The sequence below is a fragment of the Gigantopelta aegis genome, chromosome 7, assembly GCF_016097555.1.
Source record: "Gigantopelta aegis isolate Gae_Host chromosome 7, Gae_host_genome, whole genome shotgun sequence".
NCBI lineage: Eukaryota > Metazoa > Mollusca > Gastropoda > Neomphalida > Peltospiridae > Gigantopelta > Gigantopelta aegis.
The window spans coordinates 13,042,187-13,061,134 of record NC_054705.1 but is presented as its reverse complement, the minus strand read 5'-3'; the positions used below and the strand labels follow the sequence as shown (position 1 = coordinate 13,061,134).

Genomic DNA, 18,948 nt, shown 5'->3' with positions numbered 1-18,948 from the left:
ATCCGTGTCACGACAACATCAACTGGGGTCCAAAATACAAAGTCACAGTAGCTTGCATTGGCAACAAACATTTGAAACTGACATTGCGTGTAATAAGAATGGTTAACTTTTAATTTGTAGTCAGCTGTGATGCAACAGTAGGGGTCTTTAGCAGCATTGTCAAAATCAATATTTCGAAATTTGTAGGGGCATTTTATTTCAAGTACCCCCTGACCACAACAGTCACAACAGCAAAGTCCATCAGGTGAGGCACCAAGGAACGGCAATTCATCCGAAATCATAAATCCACACTTCCGCACATGGAAGTTTGTATGAACTCCTCGGGACAGTGGGAGAATATGTCCTGATATTTTATTGTCCACTTGGAACCTACTGTCATTAATGGATTCGTAAAGCACATAAGCATCATTTTCATGCTCCTTGCCCCATGAAATTGCAGCTGTGTTGATTTGTACTGTGCTGGTAGAGCATGCCTTGTAAATTAGAGATTGGGCTGGATGATTGGGGTCAGTTCTCAAGAAGGCATGAGCCACAGATCCAGTAATCCGTCCATTCCTTTGATTATGCCAATCCAGTGATGAAGCCTGTCCCCTGGTTACCTCTTCCACATAGCCAATCTGTTCCTTTGTGATTGGTGGAATGTCTGCCTTTTGACAAATGCCCAATAAATATGTGTCACTGGCTAAAGTGTATTCTTCTTTGAAATAAAAATCTCTGTATTTAATTGGAATACTTCTTTCCTTAGGCAGTGGTTTGTCATTCATAAAAACACTCATTATATTCACTGAATGCCACAAATCCTACAATATTTTCCCCTGTGCTTTGTAACCCAGCAAGAAACAGTTTTTGTTCATCTTCAGTGGCAGGTGTAGCATGTTTCTTAATTATATTACACTTTCTTACTTTTTCTTTTACCTTTTCGGTGTAAAAGTTAATACGGGCCACAGGCGATGGTGTCACTTTTTTGGTGAAACACTGATTCCACTGGCAAGGAACATCAGTGCAAGCACTGTCTGTGTATCCGAGACGGACTGCTGCTTCCATCTTGTATAGCAAGGCACCAATATGTGAGCAAGATTCCCCCAAACCTGCCATACAGTCACAGTGTGCAGTAAGTACACATGCACTGTTGTCAACTGCTACCCAAGAATGGTGACAGTCCTCTGTTACCCGCCAGGAAGGTTTCACGTCAGCTTTCAAAACAGTATTGGTACCAACTTTAATGTGCAAAACAGTTTGGACCCATCCAGATACAAAAAAGTTGTAGGCTTCCAAAGACCGATGGTTTGCTTTTGGCTGTTGGCTGAAAACCCCTAAAACAATTTAAAAAAAAAAAAAAAAAAGGATGAGTGAAACATAAATAACATATCAGTGTCTGGTATTACCATTTTTCTCTTAACTGGCCCAGTACGGGATTTTTAATATGCATGGTTTAGCCATGGGACCAATTGGGTGTTATTTTTGTACATTTTAACTGACCCTTGAGCAAGATAACAGATTGGGGGGGGGGGGGGGGGTCCCATGCTAAATTCATAGCCTGAATATGATTTTCTATCTGTATATAATTAACCACAAATACGAATAATAAAACAGTTGTTAAAAATATATTCCTCACCTGGAGTATTAATGAGATAGTGGTAAACATCGGGATATTCAATCTTGGGCCACTGCTTCGGGTTATTGGTCCACTCGTCGGCTTTTAGTTTGTACGGGCACTGGTGAAGTCCAACAATATCTAATTTGGCCTTATAACGAACTAAAGCTTCCACTGGCAACTCATCCATGTATCTATATGCCATGTCAATGAAAATAGTACAACTATAATACGAAACACTTCAAAATATACAACCTTCCACTATCAATCGCACGCTAGGACTGAGTTTGTTTGCACCTTCACGCCTCGTTGCTAAGGAGATGCGCGCGCATCCTAGCCGATGTTCGTCTGGGAGAATCAAAGTTCGAGATGCACCATCAAATATTTACGGAGTTAAAGCAGCTGTGGGTGTGATTGGTAGTAATATCTGACATTGATTATTTGTGCAAATACTTTTATCCATTGACAATAAATACACTTTCATTTGTTATACAGTTGTTATGCAGTATATACCAGAGGTTGAAACTAATGCGAGGTACCCTCAAAAATGGAACCACAATTTTCAGCAAAAATGACGGTTGCTATTAAAAACATTAATTAAATCTCTTAAATGGTATGTGCCCTCCCCCCCCCCCCCCCCCCCCCCCCCATTTTCTTGCAGGTAGATTAGATTGCTCTACTTCCTGGGTGTGTTAATACGCTGCTTATATCAGTTTTATTAGTAAACGTTAACATTATCGGCAATAGTAATTGATTTGGTCTATTAGAACCTGTACCATAACGTATGTTATGACGTTGTCAGATTATGTCATATCCTTTTATCCCTCTTGTAGAGTATTCTATAAACAGGTAAAATGACATCCGGCACAAAATTACTTGCTATTTGCCCCAGGCAATCTTATCGAAGTCGATATGTTGAATATAACAGAAAACTATCACCGACAGGTGGCGCTCGTGCACGATACACAATTCCGGTTTCTAAATTTGTATTTTCGTAGCACAACAATTCGGTGGTATATCCACTCTATTATTCCTTGTCTGATTCTGAGATTTATGGATTTCTAAAACATTCCGAGTTTGCTGCATTGTAAGATGTTTCTCGAGACTGCATTGTAATTAGGGACATTCACTGTAAAGGGACATTCCTGAGTTTGCTGCATTGTAAGATGTTTCCGACTAACAGCATTTCTACGATTAAACTTACATGTTCTTGTTTAGAATATCAGTGTCTGTATATTAAATGTGAATGAAATAATGGATGTTTAACGACACCCTAGCACACAAATACACATTGGCTATTGGGTGTCACAAATGGTAAGTATATGAAAATATTATTCTTAACGGACGCTAGTTTGGACATTTTGGTCTTATCACGTTTGTCAATCTATTGTAATGGTACCTCGATTGGTGACGAAGAAGGATAAAATTCGTTAGGGGCACTTCCCTATCAATTTGAGCGGAAATACAACAACGATGATCCGGCGTGCCAAATGACTACAGTACTGTCCGGTGTATCGGCGCACCGAAGTATTCAAAAAACATTTTCTATGTGAACTCTGTGAAATACTTAATAAAATGTATCACTCACATATGAAGCAGTGCATAATCTGAGATACACTACAAATTAGTTTATGTCTGTAGTAAATAAACATTTTAAAATCGTGCATAAAGATGTGGATCGGTGACCACGCTATTTATAGACCGCTCATGACCTCACTGTGTAGCCCATACATGCTACGGTATTGTCCAAGGATTATCTTAGCACTTTTCTGTTTTGTCTTGTTAAATGTATTACTGTGAAAATAAAGTATCACACATGACACATCGTATGATCGGTTTCCAAATCGTTTTCTTGAGTGGCACAGTTGGTCATTACTGCAGATGCATACATGTTCATTGTCATGTATGGCTAAGATGTCTACATGGAATTTATTTCTCTTCTCGATTGTGCGCACACGTGGATCTTATTTTGCTTCTTTTTTTTTTCTTTTTTTTGTAACAATGTGACAATTGTGAACTAGACTTAATGTCAAGCAAGGTGTTAAAACTTTTGTTTTGTTTGCATTTTTCTGTGTTTTCCTTGTCAGTTTCAATAAAAATAACCAAAAAATAATTATACTGTTTACTATAATTGAAAAAATGCGGGAAAGGTGTTTTTTTAGACTGGTTTTCATAATCTCCAGGGATGAAGTGGTCACTGCAGATCCTATCGCATCATGACGGTCCTTTCCGTTACGCACGGGTTCGGTTTAAGAACCGCTTCCATGTAAACCCTGTGATTGTCAGTTTGTCTAAAGTTAGGAAAAACTGCAGCTTTGATACATCCAAAGACTAAACAATGGTTCACCATATTTTACATTTGAAAACTATTTCCAAAAGAATATTCCATCCATACAATTCAATTCACTGGAATAACATTTTCGCATTTTAAAAAACCGCGTTCCAAATGAAATGTGTGAAAAGGTCCGGTCCGGTCAGGTGTGAAAGTCTGTGCACATTAAAGGCATACTATCACGAATTTAAGGACCTTATTTCTCTAAAAATGGATAATAAATAAAAATTACATTAATTGTTGGAAACTAAATCTAGTATCGCATCACCTTAATTGAACCATGATGAAGTGAAATCCATGCCAACCCTCTCGGCAATTTGGACAATTATTTTTTTACAAAATATCATTAATAAATGGAGTATGGTGGTTATGAAGATGGTTGAATAAAGTACATTTAGGGACAAATCGAATTATTTTTGTTTAGATAATACTTTGTTAGACCATTAAATAGGTGAATGATCTGTGACAATATGCCTTTAACGCTTTCATAATATGCCGCATAGCGCGTCACAGGGTCATGTGACTTAGCTCGAGAGGTCGAGAGATGTTTTGGCAAGCGATGGGGAAAACGTGACATTTTACTGCGAGTATATTAAAAACGGGTACATGTTTTGGAATTTGTTTTATTGATACTTGATATATATTGTAAAAGGTGTACGTACATACCAAACAATAGTGAATTATGTTTTCGATAAGCCTGGACCTTTAATGAACCACCTGTTCGGACCGGTACTACAGCCAGATGCGGCCATACAGCAAAACACTGAGAAGGAAATGTTCTCAATTTTGGAGTGAAAATAAATACTCATATAATGTATGTTCGCAGTGGTGTATGTTGTTAGTGACAACGAGAACCCGTTCTATTGGCAATCTTCATTTGAAGTTGGGCCATTTAACATGGATTTCAATGGCAGATGACATCTGTGTATTGAGACCTTATTCAGAATAGTCACGTGCGGATTCCGTTGTTCGTGATGGAATACTGGAATATCCGTTTTCCTAGTCCGTTTTGAAAATCACTAATTTCGGAATAGCGTATAATTTTGACCCATGCATCTTTAGTATAATATATGGACAGAACACATTTTACAATACCAGTGGCAACAAACACTTTATATATCAATTTATTTTTCAGGTATGGCCCGTAGGCGGCTCATCTTATCCGTCACTGTGGTGATATCTACCTGTCTCGTTGCTGTCACCTCCGATATAGGTAAATTATGTGCTCTAGGCAGTACATGTTATCTTTTTAATTGCAATTACATAGGCGGATTTAGGGGGAGGGGAGGTGCACCTCCCTAAATATTGCGACAGTTATAATTGTATTATGTATTAATTTTCATTTTTATTTTACGATCCCCCTCCACACCTCCTCCAATGTTCCCTTGGCATTCCGCCTCATGTCATTGCCCCCCTCCCAAATGGTTTTCTGGATCCGCCACTGACGTACCTTTGTTTTACACCCATTAGCCAATATTTGTTTCATGCTCGGGTGTCGTTAAACATTCCTCCAGCCATTCATTCATTCGTTCCTTCGTACAGTCAGTTTAGCACTGCATATGGCAGATATATAAACATTAATAGAACATTCATCTGAAAACTATTATTTTTCAATATGTTACAGGAACATGTTAAAAATAATAGGTAGGCGGACCCCTGAAACTCCGGACAAAAAGGTGGGTTTTTCGTCTGGTGTCATGTGGTCAACAGATCGTCGAAATTAGGAGGATCCTTCAGAATTTTACAAAATATTAAATTTGTTGCTAATTACTGCGAAATGAAGAACAAAAGAAAACAAAAAGCATCGATGATTCATGGATGTTTTATTTGCAGACACCGGCCTCCGTGGCACAGTGGGTACGCCATCGGTCTACAGGCTGGTAGGTACAGAGTTCGCAGCCCGGTACCGGCTCCCACCAAGAGCGAGTTCTAATGACTCAATGGGTAGGTGTAAGACCACTACACCCTCTCCTCTCTCACTAACCACTAACCAACTAACAACTAACTCGCTGTCCTGGACAGGTGTGTGCCCAGGACAGCGTGCTTGGATATAAGCACGAAAATAAGTTGAAATATTTGCAGGTATATCAGCCGAGTTGACTGGCTCGTCAGCGGTGGGACATGAGGGCGGCTTCTACAACTTCACCTGCACAGTCAGAAATGCCGCTGTTTTTACTGATCTTATAAAGTTCAACAGGAATGATGGGTGCCGTGGAGTAACCTTATATCAAAACTTCGCCGGCTGTATGGAAGTTCTCTATTCACCTAAGACCAACGGAATTCGCTGTGGATCGGGAACCAACAAAGTGTCCGCTCAAACAAAGCAATATCACATGTGGATCCATAGTCTGACGAAAAAGGATCTCACTCTCTGGTGGTGTTATTTGCCTGCCTTGGGAGTACGCAGCAATAGTTTAGATCTTAGTGAGTAAAGCTAATGCATTTTCTTACACACCTGTTGTAGTTACTTATGATATGATATGACATGACAAAACAGGTCGCAAAACAGGATTCTATAATTACTCACCAGTAAATGAAAAAAAACCCAAGTCACTAGCCACCTCGGCATTGTTACCCGCCAGACAACATATCAAGTATTAATATTAATATACCTGAAAGGACGGCTTTTAAACACCAACCTCTGTTGTTTTACTTTACTTTATATATACTGTTCAAAATAAGTAGGGGATACCGGCCTCGGTGGCGTAGTGGTTAAGCCATCGGACTACAGGCTGGTAGGTACAGGGTTCGCAGCCCCGTACTGGCTCCAACCCAGAGCGAGTTCTTAAGGGCTCAATGGGTAGGTGTAAGGCAACTACACCCTCTGCTTTCTCACTAACAACTAACCAACTAACAACTAACCCACTGTCCTGGACAGACAGCCCAGATAGCTGAGGTGTGCCCAGGACAGCGTGCTTGAACCTTAATTGGATATAAGCACGAAAATAAGTTGAAATGAAATAAATGAATGAAATGAAAGTAGAGGATATTCAAATATAACACAATATAACAGAGATGTATTAATATGTATTGCAATAACAATTAATGGTAAAACACAAGTATTCATGTGACAACGGATTGACATTAAAGATTCTAGCCAGGATAGTGAGGTAGGTCAGGGGGAGACACAGATAGACAACATGGGTGGTGCTTGTCCAATTCACGTTTTCAATAATTGCACTAGTAACGTGTAAAACGAATCCGACGTGGCATGCTCCTGATTAAATGTCCAATAACATGTTGGGGGTTCCTGTCGCATTCCTCTTGTAAAGAGACGTCTATTTCTGCCAAGTTGGTTAGATGACTATGAAGTTCTTGGTGACTTCCTCCGATGATGTCCCACATGTTCCCAATGGGTGAAAGATATGGGCTTAGGGCCGGCCACGGAAATGTGGTGATGTTCTGTTGCTGCAGATACGCAGTGACCAGCAGATTCCGGTAGAGCACGGGCGTTCTCGTCCTGAAAAACAAAATGGCGTCCAGCCTGACGTGCGAAGTGCACAACGATCGGTGCAAATATGTTGTCACGGCAATACTGCCCAGTGACCCTCCCATGAACAATATGCAGCTGGGTTCTGGTAGTCATGGTGATACAACCCCACATCATAACAGACCCTCCTCCAAATCGGTCATGAGGACGAACGTTGACATTGGCGTAGAGTTCATTGGGACGTTGTCAGACACACTCTTGTTGATCATGGAAGTCTAGTGTGAATCTGGACTCATCTGAAAACATTACCCGACCCAATGCCTGTTAGCCCAAGGTCTACGATGTGTACACCATTGGCGTCTGGCAGTAATGCGCCTCACAGTCAACTGTGGGGTAACGTAGAGTCGACATACGTGGATGTTACTTTTATGCAGTCTGTTACCAATAGTATGACCAGACAATGTAACACTAGTTGTAACGTGGAGGTCTCTTGCGATTTGATTGGCTAATTGACCTCGATTCCTCAACGTGTAAGTCCTAATGAAGCGGTTCTGACCCGGAGTTGTGGGCCTTGGCCGTCCTGAACGTGTAAGTGCTAATGAAGCGGTTTTGACCCGGAGTTGTGGGCCTTGACCGTCCTGAACGGGGACAGGCATCAACATTTCTGGTTTGTCGATATCGGGCCCACAATCGGCTAATGACTTATTGTGACATTAAGTCTACGGGCTACAATTCGCCGGGTGGTGCCAATTTGGAGTATGCCTACAGCCTTGGGACAGTCTTGACGTATTGTTAAAACGTTACACAATGTTGTAAAGTATGTGATAGCAAGGTTTTGATATAGTGTTCCAGTAACAAACAAGAAAGAATTAGATGTAAATTAATCTGGGACTCGGCACTAGGTTTATTGACATTTAAGCAAACGTACTAAGGGGACACTCAATAATTGACGTGTGCATTCATAGTCATCAGTAGAAATTTTACAATGAAAGCCGTCCAGCGTTAAAAAACCCCAACAACAACAACAACAAAAAACAACAACCCAACAACGTTATGCACTAGTTTATTTTGTTGTAAGAACATCCAGGATGGCGTCATTCGAGTTTGACGAAGTTTTCATTAAAAAAGACACTGCACCACATATTGTTACGTCATTTGAATATCTAGTAATGGCAGACTAGAATTAAAGTTGCGTGTACAGTTTACAAAAACATGTATTAAGATTGAGATTATATGATAAAGAGATTATTACCCTCGTGTGTTTCGGTATCGGCAATAGCATATATTAGGAATAAAAATAATATATATACTTTCAGAATTTGATAACTTTGCAAATTAAATGTAAAGTAAACGAGGTCACGGCACTAGGTTTATTGATATTTAAGCAACCATACTAAGGTAAAACTCTGTAATTGACGTATGGATTCATAGTCATCAAAGAAAACATTTCAATAGCAGGTTTACACTGAAGACCGTCCAGCGTTGTGAAAAAACACACAAAAAACCCCACTGTTAAGCACCAATTTATTTTTATGTGAGGATATCCATAATGACGTCATTCAGGTTTCACGTCATTTCCATTCAAAAAGACACCGCGTCACATATTCTAACGTCATTTGACTATAAAAGTACTTAACAATTTTGTATATGTTCTGGCCTAAAAATTACTTTAGAAAAGTGTACCGCAATATGGATAGGTTCAAAAGTTGGCTCAAATGAAAAACTGTGTTCACATATACCATTGCCTTGGTCTAAAGAGCTATTATAGATTCTAGGAATTATTTTCTCCACCAATATTCAACCTGACATCGTCGTCCTCTGCCACTAATAAAGCTGGTCTGACCCACGGCACTAACTAACGACCGCCGGTAGTAGGGGTGCATAGTAGGTGGTTACAAGTGCCTCTTAACAATGCCAGAAGTAACTACTGAACACTTCCCGAAGTGGCCAGACTAAGCCCACAGCTAAAAGCTGATGGAGAACAGGTGTGTGGTACAGACAGCCACAAGAGACAAGCACCTGTCGTGGTTGGAAAGACTAGGACTGGGATGTGGAGGTGGACAGTGAAAGAAGTTGAAAGATAGGAGGAGTTGCCAGATCGGGAAGAAATGAGATGGAATTCAAAGAAGAGAAAGGAAAGGGGGCACTGGGATAATAATTCAACAGATGTGCGCAATTAACTTCGAAAAACAACTAATCAAAGCAAGAAAAATACTCTCTACCTGGTCTCACAGAAGTCTAACCATACATGGAAAAATCGCCATAATTAGATCTTGACAATTATGTCCCCGCACACCTCAACAATCTCATAGAATTTGCACATAACCTCCAAACAGAATGACAGGCAATCCCACAGGCTTGCAATGTTATTGTGCTGAAAGTCTTAACACAAGGTATTGTTATACTTGCTACTTAACTCAACCTCGCTTGTATGACCTTTGTTTTTCAATATATTGACTGTTAATGAAGATTTTCAAATTATCCACGATATTGTTAATACACTCTGTTTAAGATTCATGGACATCAATATGTTTACCAATTAAACAAATCATTGCACAACATTCATATACAGTGATATAAAATTTACTAAATTTACCAATTTAACTTGTTTTGGGTCGCATATTATATTTGGAATGTGCTACTGTTTACTTTTAAATTGAGTCCATATTTCTTTTGCAAGACACTCAGACCTGTTGTAAATTATATGAGAGAAAAGGGAATACGTGTATTTATTTACATGGGTGATATTCGTATCACTTCAGAACACCACACGATAGAGGCTGATTTGAAATGTGTTCAGAAAACATGATAAGAACTTAGGTTGGTGTATTGACTTTGAAAAATCATTCCTTGTGCCTTCTACAACTCGAGCATTCTTAGGTGCCCGACTCAATTGGTTTACGAAATCTTATCCTAAAAGTAGCCAGAAGAAAGTGAGAAAAACGAGGAAAGACATTATTCATGCAATTTACAAAACTAATATGATAATTAGTTGGTTAGTTCGTTTAGCAGGCCCGTGTATTGCTTTGTGTTGTGCCATATTTCTGGAAAATTAAAACAAAAGCATCGTGGGATGAACTCTTATCATGAACCAGTGATAATACGCAAGATTTAAAATGGTGAATAGATGCCCCAGATTACCAATCGTCAAATTACCGTGAGCTGTTGTCAGTTTTAGTGGCATGGAACTCATTTAAGCATATGATTAATGCAAAAGCAATACAAATTACATCGGAAAATATTACAACAGTCGCTTATCTGAATCACATGGGAGGATTCTGGCAAAGAACTGACAAATAATGCTCAAGCTATTTAGGTAGACTGCATAGAGAACAAGGTCATAATATAAATTACGCGAGACATCTTCAGGAAAAATAAAATATTGCAGCACTGATGAGCAGATACCCTATCAAGACAAATGGAGAAACGTGAATGATGAATACATCCTCGTATATTCAGACTGTGAGATGATTGTGGTGACTTCATACAGTGGATCGCGAAACTTGACATTCTTTACAGTTGGCTGTAAGATGGACGTACATTGTGATAATATGTACTCTTTATGAATTACAGTCGGTGGTGTGCTGGTGAGAAAACATAGGCAATCAGTTTCTTTAAATAAAATGTGTAAACATATTAAAATGTCTCATTTGTTTAAAAAAGTTTGCATAAAAAAGCCACAATATATATATATACACTGATGATCAAAAGAAAGTATACCAATTATCTTTTCAAAGTATTAAAAACAACACAAAACACAAGTTGATGCAAATGTTATATTTTGAAAGTATAATAATTTGGCGATAAATAAACACGAGTATACTCAATAAAACCCATAAAATGATAATATCACAGTTCACAACAGCACTAGGTGTTAAATGTGCGATTTCATAAAGGACCACTCATAACGAAGGTGAATACATTTTAATAGCGTGTATGTCTACCATGTGCAAGTATGCAAGCATGGACCCGACGTCGGACAGATTCCCGTCAATGACAATAAGGTCTGTCCGCTGTTAGCCACAGATACCGCCCCAAACCATCACAGATCCACCACCAAACGGTTCAGTCTCCTGAACACAGAACGGAGCTGTTCTCTCTCCTACACGTCGATATATCCGAGTCCTGCCATCAGTTCTGAATAACTGGAACCTGCTCTCATCAGAAAAAAGTACACGTTGCCAGTTCCGATGTTGCCAACGTTGAAACTGACGTGCCCAACGTAAACGTCGAAGTCAATGTTGCCTCGTCAATGCTACCCCTCTGAATGGTCGATATGCCCTGACACGATGCTGTCGTAGTCGACGACTTACAGTGTGACGACTGATGGCATGTCCAAGGCCAGTCGCTGCAGATGACGTCATAGTGAGGAATCTGTTACGTAAGTGTAAGGTGCGGAGATGGCGGTCCTCGTTAGCTGTTGTGACGCGGGGTCTTCCACTCCATGGTCTGTCTGCAGTCCTGCCAGTCACCCTGTAACGCTGTATCAACCTGGTGATCGTCTATTTTGTGCAATTCAGGATTCTTGCCACATGGGCATAACTCGCACCCACCTGCACCATACCAATAGCTCTCTCTCTCTTTCTTCAGCAGTTAGCCTTGCCATGTTCTCTTGTGTTTTACTGTTGACTGAGGCAGCAATGTGCGGCTACTCGTCATTGATTGCATTATAACGGACACTACTGGAACCTATCTAACCTTCCATGAACGTGTATTGTGTTTATTTATAATAAACATAATTGGTATACTTTCTTTTGATCGTCAGTTTATACACACACACACACAAAGAAAAAAGTTAAGCACCCCCAGATATGATTACTTATATAATATTGGCATGCATTGCAACTGAAATTGCAAAGACGATTCTGACAGGCATGGCGTTCCATAGAAAGGATGAGATCGTGCAAGCATGACAATGGTGTCACATCTCATCGTCGCGTGCACGTGCAACATGCCACCCATGACTTTTCCAAAGTGCAGTATGGGTGCGTGCCCAAATTGGATATTTAATGTGGCCGTCTTGCACTGTTCGATCATTATCAGTGAAGATGAATCGAAGGAGAATATCAGTGGATCAAAATTCACAAATAATCGGCATGCGTAACGCAGGAATGACGTTCAAAGCCATCGGCCGTCAGCTAGGGTACCACTACACAGTAATTAGCAGACTCGTCAGGAAATATGCCGTAACCAACTCTGTGAAGGATTTGCCACGGTCAGGTAGACGTCGTGTGACATCAAACCGTGAAGACGTAACACTGGGGCGGCTGGTACGGCGTCTACCGTTTGCAACAAGCACGGCGCTGAAACGTGACTGGCTGCCCAATCGCCATCTCTCTACAAGAACGGCGAGGAACCGTCTCAAACTGTTGGGGTTGGCGTCCAGACGAGTCATCAAGCGTCCCTTACTGTCAGAACGACACAAACGCTTACGTTTGGCATGATGTCTAGCACGGCTAGCGTGGAATCTGAGAACATGGAGAAGGATTCATTGGTCCGACGAAAGCCGGTTCCTGCTCCACGTCACGGATGGGCGAATGAGGGTTTGAAGGCGAAAAAATATGGCTTATGCACCCAAGAACATCCAACCAATTGTCCCATACGGAGGAGGCTCGGTAATAATTTGGGGTGCATCTCCCATGACTGCAAGCTGGACCTGGTCACCATTCAGGGCAATTTGACAGGTGACCAGTACATCCGTCAGGTCCTGGAACCAGTTGTCGTGCCACATTTCGACAACCACCCACTCGCTACAAGGCCTCAGTACATGGATGACAACGCCAGGTCTCATCGTTCCCGGGCTGTGACGGTGCATCTCCAGAGCAACGCTGTGACGACTTTGCCTTGGCCCGCCATGAGCCCCGATCTGAATCCCCTGGAGCACATTTGGGACATTCTTGGCCGTCGAATACAGAAACTGGACCCCCCTGTACAGAATCTGAGAGAATTGGAAGCTGCTTTGCATCGGGAGTGGCTGTTGCTGCCTCGTCAGAAGATCCGACACTTGACTGGGAGGGTGAGGAGCAGGCTTGAGGCGGTCATCCAAGCCCGTGGAGCGTACACAAAGTACTGAACGTTTGGACTGTCAGTGTCGTCTAGGTAACCGAACGTAACTTTTTACCCAGAATTCAGAATCTGCAAATGTTGTATGGACTCTGTAGATCCATACTTATAACGGGTATGTTTTGGGGTGAAAACACGACTGGTGAGGTTGCGACCATATTGTGATTAAAAATTCACCACAGCTGACAATTGTTTGTGTTTTCCTATTGTCATTATGTCGTTGCCATACATTGCCATGACTTCATTACGTCACTAATTGCATGCCAAACAATTTTTCATTCGTCAGTCAGAAATTTCGTGGGGGTGCTTAACTTTTTTCTTTGTGTGTGTGTGTGTGTGTGTGTGTGTATATATATATATATATATATATATATATATATATATATATACACACACACACAAAGAAAAAAGTTATAAAAAATATTATTATATCAGAGATTGGGCGATTACATGAAAAACGTAATCGATTACCATTACTTACAAATGTCACGATTACAAGAAAATTGAAAGTAATCTATCATGATTGCGAAAACGTTGTCCAGTAATCGTGATTACAATCATGGTTAAATGGCAACTATAGTAACACGATGTTTACATTATTTCACAAGTAAACAAGATAGATGCCATTATTTGAATGTGTGGCTTCACCCCACTGGGTTGCGAACCCTGTACCTACCAGCCTTGTGTCTTAACCACGTCACCACCGAGGCCGGTTTACAACTACAGCCACTTCTACTGAAGTTGATGCTAAACAAATCTAAGGGGTTTGGTAAATTATAAGTAATCAAGGTATTAATCACAGATTACGATTACATTAGCAATGTAATCGGTTAGAACTACGATTACATGGCATTCTCAAACATTGTAATCGATTACGAGTGTGATTATATGAACACGTGTAATCGATTACTGATTACGATTACGCCATCTCTGATATATAGAGGTTATTACCAGTGTTTTTGGTATCGTCAATATCATATATTAGGAAAAGAAAGAAATGTTTTATTTAACGACGCACTCAACACATTTTATTTACGGTTATATGGCGTCAGACATATGGTTAAGGACCACACAGATTTTGAGAGGAAACCCGCTGTCGCCACATAGGCTACTCTTTTACGACAGACAGCAAGGGATCTTTTATTTGCGCTTCCCATAGGCAGGATAGCACAAACCATGGCCTTTGTTGAACCAGTTATGGATCACTGGTCGGTGCAAGTAGTTTACACCTACCCATTGAGCCTTGCGGAGCATTCACTCAGGGTTTGGAGTCGGTATCTGGATTAAAAACCCCATGCCTCGACTGGGATCCGAACCCAGTACCTACCAACCTGTAGAACGATGGCTAACCACGACGCCACCGAGGCCGGTCATATATTAGGAATGAAAAATGATTACTTATAATTTACCAAATCTAAGGGGTTTGGTAAATTATAAGTAATCATGAAATTAATCACACATTACGATCAGATATATATTAGGAATACAAATTACATTATGCGAGCCTCTGGCTCGAAACACCCAATGGTAATAATCTCTTGATCATATAAACTCAATCAATATGTGTTTTTGTAAACTGTATACGCAACTTTAATTCCAGTCACCCATTACCTGATATTCAAATGATGTAAGAATATGTGACGCGGTGTCTTTTGGAATGGAAATGACGTGAAACTCGAATGATGTTATTTTGGATGACCTTACTGATACATAAAAATAAACTAGTGCTTAACTATGTTTTTTTTTCCCGAACGCTGGACAGCTTTCAGTGTAAAGTTGCTATTTAAATGTTTTTGTTTGATGACTATGAAAGCATACGTCAGTTATGCAGTGTCACCGTAGTACGTATTTTTTTGAAAAATAAACGTCAATAAATGTAGTGCCGTGACCTCGATTAATTTACATCTACCTTGCTATGTTATCAAATTCTGAAAGTATGTGACCTGTAAGATATTACATACTTTGATTGCATTATAATGATAGAAATTATAAATGATGTACTTGTCAGTGTTTATATTTTAAAGGTGATTTGAAGATAATTGTGAATTGTTCAGATGAAGCATCAACTGGACAAACTACACATTTGACTTGTATGTTTACTGCTGAAGTCAAACCCATAGTAATAGTTCTGTATCCACCTAATGGTCAAACACAAGAAATAGTGTCCTGTGACATAGAGGCAAAGACATGTCGTGCTGTCAGTTCGCAAGGGTTCTACAGTGCTGAGTTAACGACTGATAATAAGATCACTCTGACGATACATTCGTTCGACAGCGAGAGGGATGCAGGGATATGGACATGTACTAGTGGAACCAAAGGAGATACATGTTACATGTCCAGCTTGGGTAAAGTACATCTACTTTTTTTATTTTGATTATTTCCGACTCCCTTTGTAAATGTTTCATTGACTGAAGTATTAATGGAGTTATCAGGAGAAATGTTTCTTATCAAATATATAGACAAAACTACATATATGTGTTTTTCTGATTTCTGTATTCCACGAGTGTATTTCCTGCAGGAAACCCCGATGCCGCAGGCAGAGTGGTTTCCGGCAGGAAATACACGAGTGGAATACAGAAATCAGAAAACCACATATATGTAGTTTTGTCTTTATTACATACCCTAAATTGGAATTTTTTTTCCAAATAATAATTTAGAAATTGTAACACTGCTAGCTAATGACGGGGATTTCTAAATTTAAACAACTAGGTCAGCTGTATTACTACGCGGACCGAAGAACCACTAATTATTACACATAGGAATATAGTTATATTTAAACTATAAACAGAAATAAGAAAAATGTCAAGAATTGTTCACTCAGTGTCTGAGTCGTCATCGGTGTGTTTTCTTTTATTGATGTTCATGGAATTATTCGTTGCTGAAAAGTTTAAATTTATATTAAATATTCCTCCATAAATCATCGCTCTACTGAATAATCCGGTTGACAGTTCATTCAAGTTTTCTACATGAGGAGACGGCATTGTTGCAAAAGTCGACGACACTTTTAGCACGCTTGTTTTGGCTTCGTACACAATAAATATAGCATATCTTACCGTAATTTCACTAGAAATCCATATTTCGTAAAAGGTGCAATTTTTTAATCACAAGAATTTTTTCAAAGACATCCAGGTGCATTAGTAATGTTAAGAGAAAAAAAAATCAATTAAGGATTGTCTGTTGTTTCTTTTACGTTCATCGGAGTATGAACAAAAAAAAGAAGATTTTTTTTGTTCATACCCAGATGAACGTAAAAGAAATAACAGACAATACTTATAATTAAATTTGAATGATACATGCTAATAATAACACTAAAAACGTCATACTTTATTTTGAATAATTTTTTATCCATAAACAATAACGCTCATTAAGACAACTTGCCCATATAAAATGACATCATCACATATGACGTTCCCTGACGACGTAATATTTACGTTAATCAAAAAATTAACAAACTCCCGTTGCTACGTCTGGACCAATCGGATGACGTTACGTTGTAATGAATGTAACAGAAATTTAATTATTACCAATTTTACATTGGAATTTTTCCAAAAAGGAAACGTCATGTACTCACTTTATGGTTATTGTAAGGAGATGCAAAGTGACGTCATTGGAAAAATGACGTCATTTAAATTAGCTGTATTATTACAGTGCTGCGCCACATTAAAATAAAACTAGTCTACTAACCTTGACCCCTGTCAAATTCCTATAACAAGCAGACAACGCTGTTTACAGGTCGGTACTTTTTTTTTTTTTCATAATTCTGGACAAAATATTAATTTGAAGTTTTGAAAGATGAAAGAAATAAAACGTACCTTTTGTCAAATATATCATATAACAAAATTACGGTTGGAGATGTTTTATTTATTGAAAAATAATAAGAATTGTGTACGATGTAACGAAGCCAAAACAAGGGTACAAAAAGTGACTGTCGTCGACCTTAACTACCGTGGATTAAAAGCTCGTTGGTTAGTAGTGTTCCTGTCTCAAGTTTTGGTATCGCGCTCATTAAATTGTAAATATTTGTCACCGTTTTCGTCTGTTTTCAGTTCAAAATTTCCACAAAATAACATTTTAAACAAACCAAGCACAAACAGTTTACATATCGCGAAGGGCATTCCCGGTAACCATGTGCTATAAATAGTATGTTGAATACGGTATAGTTCCGGCAGTTGAGTTGAATACGGAAAGTTGTATTCAATTCTTGTATTCAGAGCTGTATTTATATAGTAAGATTTAATGGGTATGTAATAATGTCAAGATACCAAATATTAATACAAACTAGCAGTTGAAAAATAATTTGTTGAAATTTAATAAAGAACCTAAGGTACCCATCTGTAATCAAATCCTAACTGATATTTGTATTTATACTATCGAGAGGAGGGATCTAGATGAGACTGCAGAGCACTCCACTGATCTTCTTAGATTATAGGAAATACCTGCTCGGCCTCAGACCACAGCTAGTATCAGAAGCTGTATTTATGTTATGTCCTGTCTGTGGGAAGTGGATATAATTGTTGCTAAAGGTGGGGGAAAAGTTGTGGGGTTTTTTTCTGAAGACTACAAGTCGGAATTGCCAAATGTTTGACATCCACTTGCCGATGATAGGTAAATCAATGGACACTAGTGGTATAGTTAAATAAAATAAACTTTAACTTGTACAAATGGTGTCCAAAAGCAAAGCATCATACTAATGCATGGTTAGTTTAATCATGCACTGAACAGCTACATCCAGGGCTCCATTTTACAAAGCAATCGTAGTGATAAAATCAATGTATATGCCTACAGTAGCGATCGTAACTTTTCCCTACGATCAACAGCTGTTTTACCAAACGATCTCAACTTACAATAACCTTAGGTTAGTATCAATATTCACAATAGGTATTCTTTAATATTGCGATCGTAAATTAACGCTGAAAAGAAAGAAATCTTAGTGATAAAATCATCTTCAATGCCAACGGTAGCGATGGTAACGATTTCCTACGGTCAACAGCCGTTTTACCAACTGATCTTAACTTACAATAACCTTAAGTTGGTATAAATATTTACAATAGGTCTTCTCTAATATCGCGATCGTAAATTAATGCTGAAAAGAAAGAAATTGCTAATTTTATTTTGCTATGCCAAGAATAGGAACAGAACGTGTTTTTCGCGATAGGAGAAGCATGCAGTTAGATACACTCGACGACGGGGAACCGATATCACTTTTAGCACCATTGTTTTGGCTTCGCACAAAATTTAAATGTAACATATCTTACTGTAATTTCACTTGAAGTCCATATTTCGTAAATAATACATTGTTTTAATTAGGCCTACAAGATTTTGTTCAAAAACAGTCAAAAATAGTAGAGGCAAAGTTATACAAATGAATGAATGAATGAATGTTTAACGACACCCCAGAACGAAAAATACATCGGCTATTGGGTGTCAAACTATGGTAATGCAAATAAATAAAGTGATGATCAACATCAATGTAAAAATTTAAGACTTGAACAAAAACAGTGTAAAGAACTGTGCAAAAACACAAATATC

At 39.0% G+C, this 18,948-nt stretch overlaps 2 protein-coding genes across 4 annotated transcripts in view; one reads left to right on the top strand and one right to left on the bottom strand.

The window, feature by feature from the left end:
- LOC121377355 overlaps nt 1–18,948 on the top strand; it is a 35,669-nt gene that overhangs the window by 7,716 nt on the left and 9,005 nt on the right. For 2 of the 3 annotated variants that reach the window (XM_041505315.1, XM_041505316.1), the window contains exons 2-4: nt 5,062–5,139; nt 6,009–6,350; nt 15,444–15,764. In XM_041505315.1, coding sequence (XP_041361249.1) covers nt 5,064–5,139; nt 6,009–6,350; nt 15,444–15,764 — 739 coding nt within the window. In that variant the 5' untranslated portion in view covers nt 5,062–5,063. The remainder of the gene's footprint in view (nt 1–5,061; nt 5,140–6,008; nt 6,351–15,443; nt 15,765–18,948) is intronic. The other variant, XM_041505317.1, reaches the window with a different exon arrangement.
- On the bottom strand, nt 757–1,922 carry LOC121377905. The gene is made up of 2 exons (XM_041506001.1): nt 1,616–1,922; nt 757–1,313 (listed from the first exon to the last, which is right to left on the bottom strand). Exons 1-2 carry the CDS (start codon nt 1,797–1,799, stop codon nt 757–759), a joined length of 741 nt encoding a protein of 246 aa, XP_041361935.1. The 5' UTR covers nt 1,800–1,922.

Coding starts and splice junctions, on each gene's coding strand:
- LOC121377905 (XM_041506001.1), bottom strand. CDS start 1,799: ATGGCATATAGATACATGGATGAGTTGCCAGTGGAAGCTTTAGTTCGT. Junction 1,314..1,615: donor CTATCTCATTAATACTCCAG/GTGAGGAATATA, acceptor AAATTGTTTTAG/GGGTTTTCAGCCAACAGCCA.